This window comes from Bos taurus, chromosome 1 (genome assembly GCF_002263795.3).
Source record: "Bos taurus isolate L1 Dominette 01449 registration number 42190680 breed Hereford chromosome 1, ARS-UCD2.0, whole genome shotgun sequence".
Lineage (NCBI taxonomy): Eukaryota > Metazoa > Chordata > Mammalia > Artiodactyla > Bovidae > Bos > Bos taurus.
Genome location: NC_037328.1, coordinates 119124436 through 119139836, shown reverse-complemented (window position 1 = coordinate 119139836; position 15401 = coordinate 119124436). Strand labels below are relative to the sequence as shown.

General features: G+C 34.8%; 1 protein-coding gene across 3 annotated transcripts in view; it reads right to left on the bottom strand.

The window, feature by feature from the left end:
- Nucleotides 1–2186: 2186 nt before the first annotated feature.
- The window catches only part of HLTF (helicase like transcription factor), a 63441-nt gene continuing 50226 nt past the window's right edge, over nucleotides 2187–15401 (bottom strand). For 2 of the 3 annotated variants that reach the window (XM_005201817.5, XM_010801497.4), the window contains exons 19-25: nucleotides 14955–15079; nucleotides 14311–14489; nucleotides 13049–13174; nucleotides 12621–12733; nucleotides 12101–12281; nucleotides 6441–6521; nucleotides 2187–4452 (exon numbers count right to left, since the gene is read on the bottom strand). In XM_005201817.5, the coding sequence (XP_005201874.1) occupies nucleotides 4300–4452; nucleotides 6441–6521; nucleotides 12101–12281; nucleotides 12621–12733; nucleotides 13049–13174; nucleotides 14311–14489; nucleotides 14955–15079 (958 nt within the window). In that variant the 3' untranslated portion in view covers nucleotides 2187–4299. The remainder of the gene's footprint in view (nucleotides 4453–6440; nucleotides 6522–12100; nucleotides 12282–12620; nucleotides 12734–13048; nucleotides 13175–14310; nucleotides 14490–14954; nucleotides 15080–15401) is intronic. The other variant, NM_001192286.1, reaches the window with a different exon arrangement.

Here is a 15401-nt window from a genome sequence, read left to right as displayed (position 1 = left end):
ATTATGGCTTCATCTAGAAGACTGTTCTCCCTTATTACCACACAGTAAGTGTAAATACATTAACATGGAAGAAAACATTATGTCTGCTAACAGGGTTTCTAATCAACACAGTTTCTCCCTCTGAAGTAGACATTACTGCAGGGAAGCCTCCCAACCATTATTCACAGCTATCAGTATCTTAAGATCTTTTTATTTAGAAGTAACATAAAAATGAGGTACTGAATTCCAGAATGTAGAACTTGTAAGGAAGGTTATACATACTTATTGGTGAATTAAATGAAGGAAAGCTGTTGTATTTCACCTTTTGAAAATATTTTCAAGTTTAATATGCTGCTGCTGCTAAGTCACTTCAGTCATTTCCGACTCTATGTGACCCCACAGACTGCAGCCTACCAGGCTCTTCCACCCATGGGATTTTCCAGGCAAGCGTACTGGAGTGGGTTGCCATTGCCTTCTCCACAAGTTTAATATAGTTGAAAACCTAAGGTTAAGCATTTGAATTCTTATTAATAAGCCAAACATATCATTGTCCTCATGTTTTTGATGAATCTTCTTTCCAAATACTAATGAACAGACCTTTGTTAAGGAATAAAAAACACACCAGTGAGTGGGAATGCAAACTACTACAGCCACTATGGAGAACAGTATGCTGCTGCTGCTGCTGCTAAGTCACTTCAGTCGTGTCCAACTCTGTGTGACCCCATAGACGGCAGCCCACCAGGCTGCCCCGTCACTGGGATTCTTCAGGCAAGAACACTGGAGTGGGTTGCCATTTCCTTCTCCAGTGCATGAAAGTGAAAAGTGAAAGGGAAGTCGCTCAGTCGTGTCCGACTCTTCGAGACCCCATGGACTGCAGCCTTCCAGGCTCCTCTGTCCATGGGATTTTCCAGGCAAGAGTACTGGAGTGGGGTGCCATCGCCTTCTCTGTGAGAAAAGCTGCTGCTGCTGCTACGTCACTTCAGTCGTGTCCGACTCAGTGTGGAGATGCCTTAAAAAACTGGAAACAGAACTGCCATACAACCCAGCAATCCCACTGCTGGGCATACACACCAAGGAAACCAGAACTGAAAGAGACACGTGTACCCCAATGTTCATCGCAGCACTGTTTACAATAGCTAGGGCCTGGAAGCAACCCAGATGTCCATCGGCAGACGAATGGATCAGAAAGCTATGGTAAACATATACACAATGGAATATTACTCAGCTATTAAAAGGAATGCATTTGAATCAGTTCTAATGAGGTGGATGAAACTGGAGCCTATTATACAGAGTGAAGTAAGTCAGAAAGAAAAACACCGATGCATATTAATTAACGCATATATATGGAATTTAGAAAGATGGTAATGATGACACTATATGCGAGACAGCAAAAGAAACACAGATGTAAAGAACAGACTTTTGGACTCTGTGGGAGAAGGCAAGAGGGTGGGATGATTTAAGAGGAGAGCATTGAAACATGTATATTACCATATGTAAAATAGATCGCCAGTCCAGGTTTGATGCATGAGACAGGGTGTTCAGGGCCGGTGCACTGGGATGACCCTGAGGGATAGGATGGGAGTGTAGTTGGGGGGGCGGAGGGTTCAGGATGGGGAACACATGTACACCCATGGCTGATTCATGTCAATGTATGACAAAAACCACTACAATATTGTAATTAGCCTCCAATTAAAATTAATTTAAAAAACCACACCAGTGAATGCCTTTGATATCCCCCAAAAGAAAATATGCATTACCTGAGTATAATTTTATTGGTACTTAACTGGTTTTAAACATAAGACGATTATTTTCTTGATATTCCCAATCGTGGAGCTGTAAAAAGGGCAAAGTCTATAATCCATAGTGGTATCTAGTATACCACTATACATAGCTGTTATCACAGCTCCTTTTTTTCTGCCTGATGGGAAAATAAAAATAACTGAAACCAATGTTTAAGATCAAGATACTTAAAATTTTAAAATATATACACTGAGTTCTAAACAAGAAAGTCAGTTAAACTGAAATTTAGTAAAATTAAAAAAGGGCAGGAATATGAGTCAATTTTTCTCAGCTACTTGTACTTTTTATGTACTGTCAGTAAAAAATAATTATATAAAATAGACATCTTAACAGAAATATGAGATTTATAAAGATTAAACATTCTTTAAAGAAAAGGTACTCATTAAAATATGGCACTGAGAAAGTAATAATTTTTGAAACTTTTATTAATTTTAAATTTAAAACAAAATCCAGTTTGAACCACAAATGGAAACACAGTATTTTCAATATATTTCTAAAGCTATTACTCTACATAATAATGAAACAGAGTTAACAGCATAAACATAATGTGAACTTTTCATTCCAGTAGTTTATATATTCTCATAGGACGAATTTGTTTTTTATTTAACACCACTTAATGGAACTATATAAAACCAAAAAGGTATTTTTTAAATGACTTGTCACATCAATGTGTTTAAAAACACAAGTCTGTAAATGCTTGGGTAAAGAAGCAGTCTTCACTTTACAGTGAGTTTGTAAGGTTTTGCCTTTGTAAGCAAGGAGAGTAGAGTGTGTTTTTTGCTGCAAACTCTTTTTATACTTAATCTTACAAGAGTACTGGTATATTGAGAACCCGTATATCTATCATGTTTTATGAGATCCTGATCAACTTGATTCTTTGTGCTGGTTCCTCTCTATCACTCCTTATGCTAGTGGACCAACCTCAAATTGTAATTCCATCTCATCGTCGCAGCAAGGTCTATTGGTCCTTTTCATCACCTGCTGCTGAAGAGAAAAAGGCCTGGGAAGATTCTTGCTGTCTAATCCACTGTTCCCTTAGAGCAAAGGATAGGGCTCAGAGAAGGGAAGGATTTAGCTGGTGATAAAATATGTGTTAAATCTAAGATGTGTGCCCTAGAAGACAACCCTGCCTCCAATCTCCTCTTATCTTTCAGTCAAGTCACTTCCAACACTGTAAGTAAAATATAAGGTGTTCTTAAATTTGTGTCATCAAACATGAAGCTTCTCCTGTTACAGTTATCAATTTCTTCCTTCTTTGGATTAAAAATAAAGTTTCCCTTAAGGAAAAAACACCACTTACTACCTAACCTGATTGATAAAGTTATAGATTGTTTTAAATATGACTAAAAGAGTTATCAAGAATTCTGTGGCAGCCACTGTTTGATTATTAACAAAAAAGTAGGAAAATGATGACTGATTCTATAAGTAGGTGTAAGGGTGAATTACTCAAGTTCCAAAATCAAACTCTGATTCTAAACATAATACCAAAGAGAATTCTCCATTTAGGGATTAAGATGTCTTTAAAAGTCGAAATAATTTTGGAGGTCATCCAACCCAACTTCCATCCAGATATCATGCCTCTCACATATAGTAGTCTTCTGAATTATAAAAATTTATAAAGTTTTTTTTTTAAAGCACATAAATAATATTATCTATATATAGAAATATCTATTCAGCAACTCCATAATTTAAATAGTCAAATCAAACTGGGCAGAACTGGTTCCTTCTCATCCCCACAGACTGTATTTACACACTAACACATCAAGTTACATTTAAATAAAAAGAATAGTACCACCTGACTAAATGGAGAGAATTCTGCTCTAACACAAACCCTAATTTTTTTTCATGAACATAAAATTGTAAGTCTTATTTGAATTTTTGAATTTTCTTATTTGAATTTCTCTCAATGATACTGTGAAAGAAAAATAAACCAAAACACACACACATATATGAACAAAACCAAACAAAAACCAGGTAACTTGCTAACCTGGACTTTGGTCTCTCATGTAATGTTCTGGAATGCATATATGGTTTTCAAAGGTCCAATAAAATCAATCTCTTGTCTAGTCTGTGTACATATTAATCGTTTACAAGGATTGTGAATCCACAGCATCACAAATGGGAGGCTTTGGTGACTAACCAAATGTGTCAACATAGAAAATAACTCTCTATTTGGTCAAAGTATAAAAGGTTTGACTTTTTTGGAAATATGAAAAAGCTGAGTACTTGGGAGATACATGAAAATACTCAGCATAGATAATATGAAAAGTTGAATAAAAGTAACTTTTTCTCCCAAAAAAATTATTTTAGGCCACGGCATATAACAGAACTTATTGCTATTTGAAATATCATTAAAAATAGGTTCATATATAGAAGGCGATTAGTAATACCTCTTCACTAATATAAAATATGCCCCTTTTAGCAGACATACTCTAGATATAATTTCTAGAACTGCATTTTTCTCATTTCTAAAACTTGTGTATGTATCTGATTAAACTGAGCTTACCAAATTCCACCAATTTATAAATCAATTAAAGTTCTGATTTCATTGATTTTAGCTTGTTTCATTTCACTCGCATTTGTTTTCTTAGTTCCAAAGGCTCCAGCTGCAAGTTCTCTCTTCGTGTTTTGTATTTTCAGCATGTTTTCTTCAACAGAATCCTTCACAATGAACTGTAAAAAGAAAAACAAAGTTAAATTGGTTAGGTACTTTATAGGTCACAATACTTAAATTCTTTAATTAAAAAACTGAGACCTAATGAAAATAATGCCCTACTCTAAAGGAATCTGCTTCCTTATAGTATTATGTAGCTGTCAAAAATGATCAATAGTAATCTATTACAAACTGTTTCACTATCCCTCTTTTCCTCAATATACAGTGGTAATATTAGAATATGGTATGATAGCTAGAGATGAGTGCCATTTTCCCCTATTACTCAGTGTATTTCTCCTGTATAAAGAATATAGCTGTAAGGACATGTTATAACTCTATCATCAGATAAGAGCAACATATAAAAAAAGCAAACTTTATGGACAACACTGTAGCTGGAATATTAGCAAAATAAATTCAGCATATTTAAAAAGCCAAGTAAGATTTTCCCAGAAAGAATATACCTTCATCTGGTATAATTCAGAAAATTAAAAGAGAAAAAATGTGATCATCTCAATAAATACCAAAGAAGAATGTGATAAAGTTCAACATTTATTCCTGATTAAAAACTTTGATTTTAAAAAGAATCCTCATTAACCTAGAAATAAATGTCCTCAATATTATTAAGGACATCTACTAGAAACTTACCAAGAACACCATACTTAATGTAAAACAATAAAAGTATTTCCAACAAAGATAGGAACAAGTCAAGAATGATTACTATCACTACTACTATTTAACACTGTACAAGAGGTCCCAGTTACTGTAATGACAAATTGTGTTATAAAATGTTACTAAGTTCTTATATGGGAACACTCCTGATTTATAAAGAATACAGTTTTCAAATTAATCATAAATTTAGTAAATCCCAAACAAGATTTTTTAAATGGGATTCGGTAATCCAAATCCAAAGTTCAATTCATGACTAAATCATAAAAACCAACACAATTTTCAAAAAGAAGGGTAGTGAGAGCACTATGCTCTATTAGATATCAGGGCATACTTTATAAAACCATAGAAATTATTAAAGTAACATTGTCCTGGGAACAGGAAAAGAGATCAATGAAATGGAACAGAGTCCAGAAAGAGACCCATGTAATATATATGAATTTATGAAGACGTGACATTTCAAATTGGTAGGAAAAAAAAGATGGACTTAAAAATGGTAATGTAACAAATGATTCTTCATTTGAAAACAAGAAAGTTAGATCCATATCATGAATCATAAACAAAAAGTAAAATATTTCAAAAGAATCAGAACTACATGAGATTTGGGGGGGTAACATTTTCCAAATTTTGAATATGACAATTTTTATTGATATTTTTATAAAACACTACTTCCAGTGGTAGATCAGATGATAAAGAATCCACCTGCAATGCAGGAGACCTGGGTTCGATCCCTGGGTTGGGAAGATCCCCTGTAGGAGGGCATGGCAACCCACTCCAGTATTCTTGCCTGGAATATCCCCATGGACAGAGGAGCCTGGCAGACTACAGTCCATGGGGTTGCACAGAGTCAGACACAACTGAGAGACTAAGCACAGCACCCCTCCAGTTCATATAACTTACAGAAGATTCATTTTTAAAATTTGAAGATAAAAGTCTTCTGTTCTAAGCAAGACCTCAAAAATCCAGGAGATATAAAGAAAAAGGCTGCCATATTTTAAATCATAAAAATTTCTAAACTTTCATGACAAAAAAACACAAAGTTCAAAGATAAACAAGAGCCTGGGATAAAAAATTTTCAATACATACAACAAAACATTTACAACCAGAATTTATAAAGTCCTTTATACTATAAAACTGTATTTGTCTTTATGAAAACTTGGCAAAAGATATAAGCAAGCAATTCACATAAAAACAAAATTAACAAGACCAAAATAAAGATGTCCCTCATAGTTTGCTCCGCATAATTCTATTTCAATATTTTATAACAATAAACTCACACACTATTTATGTAGTTTTTAAAATCTTACAACCTAATTTTAAAATAGGTATCTTAAAAACTCACTTTTGTGATAATAACTTCTTGCTTCTGGCCAAGTCTATGGCATCTGTCAAAGCACTGATCTTCAGCAGCTGGATTCCAGGCCTAGTAAGAACATGAATTGCATCACTACCACCTAGTCTGTATGTGTTCTATACAAGTCCTTTTGTTGCAGTATTATTCATTCACCTTTTACTGACTGAAATCTTTCTGAATGAATTCAGATAATGACAATACTAATAAATGTTCTGGGAACAAAACAATCCACACACACCCCTGACTGCCTCCCCCAATCACTACTATGATAGGCAGGTGTTCTCTCCCCTGTCATTTCACTCCACTGCCTCCAGTACCTAAGTAAGGGTCTGAAAAATAGAAATCACACAGTATAAATGATTGTTGAGTAGTCAACTAATATCTTTCCAGTTTCTTATCAACCCACTTTCAAGTCAAACTATATTTGCTTAACAGAGGAAGGTTATACACGCTCCGAAATAATTTACATCAGAAAAGACAGGTGAGTCCATTTAATGAAAAAGTTTTCTCCCTTTTTGCTGGTCTTTGTTCTTTTTCTTTCATTTTCCTCCACTCATTATGTAAAAAGTACAAAAAAAGATTTCAGGAGTAGTCAAAAGTCCTAAAAATTATTTAAGACTTTGCAATATAATTTTCAGTATATATATTTGAAATCAGTTTGACTTCAAAACTGATCTAAGAAAGTAACATTAGCTAATTAACATAAGCATTATCATAGGGACTCTCTTATGGTAAAGAATAAAACAATGAAGCACTGAAAAGGGAAGAATAAGCAAGAAGGATATCGAAGAACTTTTCAGTCTAGAAGATAGGAGTCAAGTGGTTTTGAAATAATATGAATTGTCAGGGTGGGATCATTAAATTTTAAACTAAACTATGGAATGATTCTTGAAGCTGAAAATAGGGTTTTTGGAGAAAAGGAAAATTTATACAACAAAGTACCAACGGAAAACAGAAACAGAATCATAAATGACTAAGTAGATGACAAGTTCACAGTACAATTTATACTTAGGAAGTTATTTTCTTCTTTTTAAAGTTCCCTTGAGATCACGGAGTGGGGTGCCATTGCCTTCTCTTGAGATCACAGTAATCCAAGTCTATGCCCCAACCAGTAAAGGTGAAGAAGCTGAAGTTGAATGGTTCTATGAAGACCTGCAAGACCTTTTAGAACTAACACCCAAAAAAGATGTCCTTCTCATTATAGGGAACTGGAATGCAAAAGTAGGAAGTCAAGAAACACCTGGAGTAACAGGCAAATTTCGCCTTGAAATACGGAATGAAGCAGGGCAAAGACTAATAGAGTTTTGCAAAGAAAATGCACTGGTCATAGCAAACACCCTCTTCCAACAACACAAGAGAAGACTCTACACATGGACATCACCAGATGGTCAACACCGAAATCAGACTGATTATATTCTTTGCAGCCAAAGATGGAGAAGCTCTATACAGTCAACAAAAACAAGACAAGGAGCTGACTGTGGCTCAGATCATGAACTTATTGCCAAATTCAGACTTAAATTGAAGAAAGTAGGGAAAAACCACTAGACCATTCAGGTATGACCTAAATCAAATCCTTTATGATTATACAGTGGAAGTGAGAAATAGATTTAAGGGACTAGATCTGATAGATAGAGTGCCTGATGAACTATGGACTGAGGTTCATGACATTGTACAGGAGACAGGAATCAAGACCATCCCCATGGAAAAGAAATGCAAAAAAGCAAAATGGTTGTCTGGGGAGGCCTTACAAATAGCTGTGAAAAGAAGAGAAGTGAAAAGCAAAGGAGAAAAGGAAAGATATAAGCATCTGAATGCAGAGTTTTAAAGAATAGCAGGAAGAGATAAGAGAGCCTTCCTCAGCAATCAATGCAAAGAAATAGAGGAAAACAACAGAATGGGAAAGACTAGAGATCTCTTCAAGAAAATTATAGAGATACCAAGGGAACATTTCATGCAAAGATGGGCTCAATAGAGGACAGAAATGGTAGGGACCTAACAGAAGCAGAAGATATTAAGAAGAGGTGGCAGGAATACACAGAAGAACTATACAAAAAAGATTTTCATGACCAAGATAATCACGATGGTGTGATCACTCACCTAGAGCCAGACATCCTGGAATGTGAAGTCAAGTGGGCCTTAGAAAGCATCACTATGAACAAAGCTAGTGGAGGGGATGGAATTCCAGTTGAGCTATTTCAAATCCTGAAACATGATGCTGTGAAAGTGCTGCACTCAATATGCCAGCAAATTTGGAAAACTCAGCAGTGGCCACAGGACTGGAAAAGGTCAGTTTTAATTCCAATCCCAAAGAAAGGCAATGCCAAAGAAGGCTCAAACTACCGCACAATTGCACTCATCTCACACACTAGTAAAGTAATGCTCAAAATTCTCCAAGCCAGGCTTCAACAATACGTGAACCGTGAACTTCCAGATGCTCAAGCTGGTTTTAGAAACAGCAGAGGAACCAGAGATAAAATTGCCAACATCCGCTGGATCATGGAAAAAGCAAGAGAGTTCCAGAAAAACATCTATTTCTGCTTTATTGACTATGCCAAAGCCTCTGACTGTGTGGATCACAATAAACTGTGGAAAATTCTGAAAGAGATGGGAATACCAGACCACCTGACCTGCCTCTTGAGAAACCTATATGCAGGTCAGGAAGCAACAGTTAGAACTGGACATGGAACAACAGACTGGTTCCAAATAGGGAAAGGAGGATGTCAAGGCTGTATATTGTCACTCTGCTTATTTAACTTATATGCAGAGTACATCATGAGAAACGCTGTACTGGAAGAAGCACAAGCTGCAATCAAGATTGCCGGGAGAAATATTAATAACCTCAGATATGCAGATGACACCACCCTTAATGGCAGAAAAGTGAAGAGGAACTAAAAAGTCTCTTGATGAAAGTGAAAGTGGAGAGTGAAAAAGTTGGCTTAAAGCTCAACATTCAGAAAACGAAGATTATGGCATCTGGTCCCATCACTTTATGGGAAATAGATGAGGAATCAGTGGAAACGGTGTCAGACTTTATTTTTTGGGGCTCCAAAATCACTGCAGATGGTGACTGCAGCCATGAAATTAAAAGATGCTTACTCCTTGGAAGAAAAGTTATGACCAACCTAGATAGCATATTCAAAAGCAGAGACATTACTTTGCCAACAAAGGTCCGTCTAGTCAAGGCTATGGTTTTTCCTGTGGTCATGTATGGATGTGAGAGTTGGACTGTGAAGAAGGCTGAGCGCCGAAGAATTGATGCTTTTGAACTGTGGTGTTGGAGAAGACTCTTGAGAGTCCCTTGGACTGCAAGGAGATCCAACCAATCCATTCTGAAGGAGATCAGCCCTGGGAGTTCTTTGGAAGGAATGATGCTAAAGCTGAAACTCCAGTACTTTGGCCACCTCATGCGAAGAGTTGACTCATTGGAAAAGACTCTGATGCTGGGAGGGATTGAGGGCAGAAGAAGGGGACGACAGAGGATTTGATGGCTGGATGGCATCACTGACTCGATGGACATCTCAGTGAACTCCGGAAGTTGGTGATGGACAGGGAGGCCTGGCGTGCTGCGATTCATGGGGTCGCAAAGAGTCAGACACGACTGAGCGATTGAACTGAACTGAACTGAACTGAACTGAGATCTAGAGAAAATGAGATTTTTTTAACTATTAACTTGCTATAATTTGATTTTGGGATTGTTTTTTGGTATAGAAGTTAGATTTAAAGGACTTATGTAGCTTATGATTTTCTAAAACTGAGAGTCATATTCTGTGAATATTTTGTAGTTTGCAACTGGACACACTTTAAAATCATTATACTAAAGGCCAGATAAAATGTTCCTTTCTGCTGTCTGTATTTTGTCTAGAAACCTCATGGTGAAATGGCAGTATATAACAAGTATGACTAAGATGTATAATAAAATTTACCTCATGGTAATAGAAAACTGACAGCTCCCATTCTCATAGGCAGTGATGAAGGAAGCAATTAACTTTATCAAAAGTTCATAATGAAATATCAAAATTTATCTTATCTTTTATATAATACTCCATAAAGATGTAAAACATTTTCATGAGCAATTTTTTTCCCACTGAATCTTATTTTTTGGGGACCTGGCTTTTGTTTTAAAGTTAGAAACAATATTTGAAACTTAAAATGTTCAATGAAAAACAATCAACTTACTATGAAACTATTAACATTCTGTAAGTTTTCTAAAAGTATAACAGTTCAAAGAGTTTAGTCTCTGGTCAACTTTATAATAATAATTAAATTACTGTATTTGGTATTAACAACCTCTTTCTTATCAAGTACTAAGATTATAACCAAAGAAAAAAAAATTGGGAATTTGTTCCAAAAATCAGCTTCTAGAATTATTATCTATAGTTACAATGCATAGTTTATATAATAACCATAATACCAGAACTCCAGCAGATATTTAAAACTTCATCCACAGAACTAAGTCAAGAAAATACAATACACTGCCATCCCCATGGCATTAACATGAAATCCATGAATGCCTGAGTATGGCTTACGGCTGTGATATTACTGGAAAGGTTACCCTCAGGTGAGAAAAAAAAAAAACCTTGGTAACAGGTATATGCTTCAACTAGATTGTGTATCCAGAATAATTCAAAATTTGGATCTTAGTAAAATTTCTTTATGTTATGAATTTTCTGAGTTTCAGGCAGCAAGTTAAAACTACAAACCTTAATTAAGTCTGTGGTTACACAGAAATAGAACAGGGTTTCCTCTAGGCAAAACAGAACACAATACAAATTAGAAACTGAATTAGTTCAGAGGGTTTCCAGTCCAAAAAAGCCCTTTGTACAATCAAGAAAAAGTGCTCCTATGGGGATGCAACTCTAAGTCACACAGTTTGATGAGTCAAGTTCAGAGTGAATTTTAGCTCCCACTCTATCCCTAGGCCTGTTTCACACACAGTGACTGAACTGTATCAGACATTAAAATTTACCCAAAACATTCCATTAATGTTATTTGTTTCTAAATTGTGATGCTGGACCACCTGCACCCATATAAAAATGCAGTTTCCTGGGTCTCATCTAGGAACTCCTAAATTTGAAGACAGAGGTCAAGCTGTATTTCTTAATTCTTATGCACATTAAAGCTTGAGACTATTAGTACCATGATGGTGGCTACTTTGTCTATTCTGTTTATAGTCAGATTCCACATCTGGAAGATTCCCTGATACAAAATAGGATCTCATTATTCATGGGCCAAATCAATGAAAACACTTCCCTAAAGCATTAGACATAACAGAACATATTCTGTATATAGAAGAACAGTAGAAAAGCACAGCACAGTATTTATGAACATGGACTCAGATCCTGATTTGTGTATTACTAGCTGTGTGATAGGGCAAGTTATTTCACATCTCGGTTTCAGTTTCCTCACCTGTAAAATAGGGATAAGTAACAAGATCTACTCACAGAGATGTTGTGAGAATTTCAGTTGATTTATGTGAAGCACTTAAAGAGAAAGCCCTCAAAACACATTTCCTAGTTGTTATCTATTTCTAAAGTTTGCCTAAGCATTTTCACAATCAGTTACAACTATAAAGGTCTTTTAAAAAAATAAACAAAAAACTATTTGGTAAAGAGGTAGTAACAGATCAAAAAGTCTATAAAATTACTTACTGGATCCATTAAAAAAACTCGAGAAGCTGCAGAAAGATTCAAACCAACTCCACCTGCTTTTAAGGACAGAAGCATTATAGTTGGAGACCCTGCTTCAGTGTTTTGAAAACACTGAATTGATTCAACTCTTTTTTTTTGGGCCATGGAACCATCCAAACGAGTAAATACAAATCCAGAGGCTCTAATGGAGGGGACAAAAGAGACAAGTAAGTTACTACACTATAAAAACATGTTAAGTAATTGTAATCTTTTCATTAAACCCATTTTTTCATTCATTTCTTCTGACAAATAGGTACTAATCATCTACTAATATGTCAGGCTCTACAGTCAACGTTTTTTCCTATAAATTCAAGACTTAATTTAAAATTCTAAGTTCTCAGGAATATTCTTTATTGTTACTGTTATTTTAGATAGATGAATAAAACTGCTAAAACAGAAATAATGTGTTTTTTTTGCGATTCAAACTAAAACATTTATATAAAATCCTTTTGCTCAAAGTGAAAAACACTGTTTAACTTACCTGAGGGGTGTTTCTATTAAAGACAGAAATGTTGTAAACTGAGAAACAACTAAACTTTTTATGTTGGGGTTCTTCTTTCTTAAATCGATCAATGCATGCATTAGAGCATTAATCTGAAAAAAATTAGGACACCCATTAGGTTCCATTTTAAATGGGAAGAGAAAGGTTCTGACATATTATAACCTCCCCAAAATGCAAATGTAAAAGATCACTAATTTTTTTAAAAAATTGAGACTATCATATTTTTCATAATCTGAACCCTTTCTCTCTCCCCTTAAATTCACCACTAGATATAAACAAAAAGCCAGTAACCACCAACAAAGTATAATGCTCAAGTGACAAGATTAAAAGCAGAATTATTATTTTTAAATATGATTATTTATATAAACATAAAACAAATATTGAAATATTTGCACATGTATATCTACCTTCGAACTGGATGTCCATTCCATATTAGACTTTTTCTCAGTGTTGCATGCCAATTCTTCTGGAGGACATTCTATTAAACTGTCTCCATGTATATCATTTCTGCATAAAGGGCATTTAGCATGAGGCTATATAAGAAAGAACAAAGTACGAGTGACACTTAACAAAGGAACAGAAATGTAAATTTACCTAAAACGTTTAAAAGGCAAGGTAAATTCCATATCCCTAATAGTCAGCATTTTATTAAACCTTTTATTAGATTCATCCATTTGAGATAAATCTGTACATGCTGAACTCCAGGCAGATATAATGTTCTAATGTAGGAAGTGGGATTGGTAAGAGAGCAAAAGTAGGTAATCCTGACAAGCAGCAAGAGCTTGAAACAATAAATATTATTTTCAGCCAAATAAAGAAACTATGAGTAACAGTTTCTTGAGCTAATTAAAATTCAGCATACTAATTGAAACTATTCTTTAGAAGAAAAACAATTTCTTCTTAATAGCTTATAAAGTAGTTCAGATGTGTTAAGTCCTAGCAGGTTCATTCAAAGCAGTTGTCTGGCACACTAATAAGATTATCTCTAAAAGAACTACATACCAAATACCATTACAATACAAAAGATTCTGAAAATATGTACAATCAAGAGGTGCATTTTCCCCTGTATGTATATTACCTCTCAATAAAAATGTTTAAAAAAATTATACTTTAAAAGGATTGCTTAAAGGATTATTCCACTTCATATAAATTTAGAGCTACCTAGACATAACAGTCCAATAGCCATGGCATGGCAACTAAGCTGTTTGAATATGGCAAAGACAAATTGAGATGTGCTTTAAGTGCACAATACCACTGAATTTTGAACTCCTAAGTTAAAAAAAAATCATATAAGGCATCTCATTAATAATTTTTATATTTTAGATATAGTGGATAAATAAAAATGCATTATAAAAATTGATCTGTTTTACTAGAAAATTTTAAATTACCTTTGTGTCTCATATTATAAGTCTATTTCTTAGAAATGATCTGAAGAGTCAGTAGAATTAAAACACTGACTGTGAAATATACCTCCAAAGCTATGTCTTTTTATATGACAAGAGTTTAGTTACATGAAATATAAACACTGATAAAATTAACTATAAAAGGTGCACTAGCAAACCCAAATGAAAAACTCCTTATAGTCTTTGTTGGGCTTGGGTTTTCATTATACTCATCACTGGAACTCCACACCATCAAACACGGAATTTGTACTAGGCATAAAACTCACCTGCTCATTCTGAATGACTTGGCAAATACAAGGTTTACAGAAGACATGTGCACAATGTGTTATGACAGGGGCCATTAAAGAATCCAAGCAAATTGCACATTCTTCATCAGAACCTGAGCTCAGAATTAACTTCATCTTCTTTATTAACTTCTTTCGTAGTTCTTCAGGTGTATCATTCCCTAGAGAAAAGGCTGAATAATTAATTTCAGAGGAAGACTTGTAATACGACTAGACAATCTTAATCCTCCTTATATAGGGTAAAGTTTTGCTTGGGTAGTTCTTAGTCTTTTATTTTTTTATCATAGGTAAAAAGCATGACTTAAATTTGAATTTTTAAGAAAAATTCAGAAGTTCCACATAACATACCTTACACAGAAACAATATTATAACACAATCTGCAGGTACTACCATAGAATAAAAGGCAATTTGATCCTTTCTTCTAAGACTATCATTGGGAAACCTGGAAAACCTCATTAATATTCCATTTCATTGTTAAAGAGGTTTTTGAGTATATTTCCAGTTCAGTCCTATACTAAAAATCAATGTTCATCTGACAAACCAAATTTAGGCCACATGAACAATTTCTTATTTTGACCTAAATCTCTCTAATAAATATAATGTGTAAACCAATCACATTTACCTACCTGAAGGACCACTGGAAGACACTGCATTTGCAAGAAGGTGTGTATGACAACAAATCTGCCGCAATCTAAGCAAAAGACCCAGGACATCTGCATAGTGTGCAAGGACAGTCCCTTCATTAAAATACCTAGAGGTAAAAATGTTAAATACTATGAAGGCCTCTAAAAACAGTATTTCCTATTCTAAAACAGCACACACACACACACACAAATAGCATTGTTCTCTTCTTCCCTAGAAATCACTTCAAAACAAGAATGGAAAACAGAAAAGTAAACTCTTACCTTTAATGAAACCATGAGATTTACACCAATAAAGCAAAGTGTATGAGAAAAGGCTGCAAACTACAGGTAATGTCAAATAGGAAGATAATTAGAGAGATGACTGCAGATCTCAAGCAGACCTGCCAGAGCACAATTCTTCAAAATAGACAGCATGCCCTAAGGAGAAAA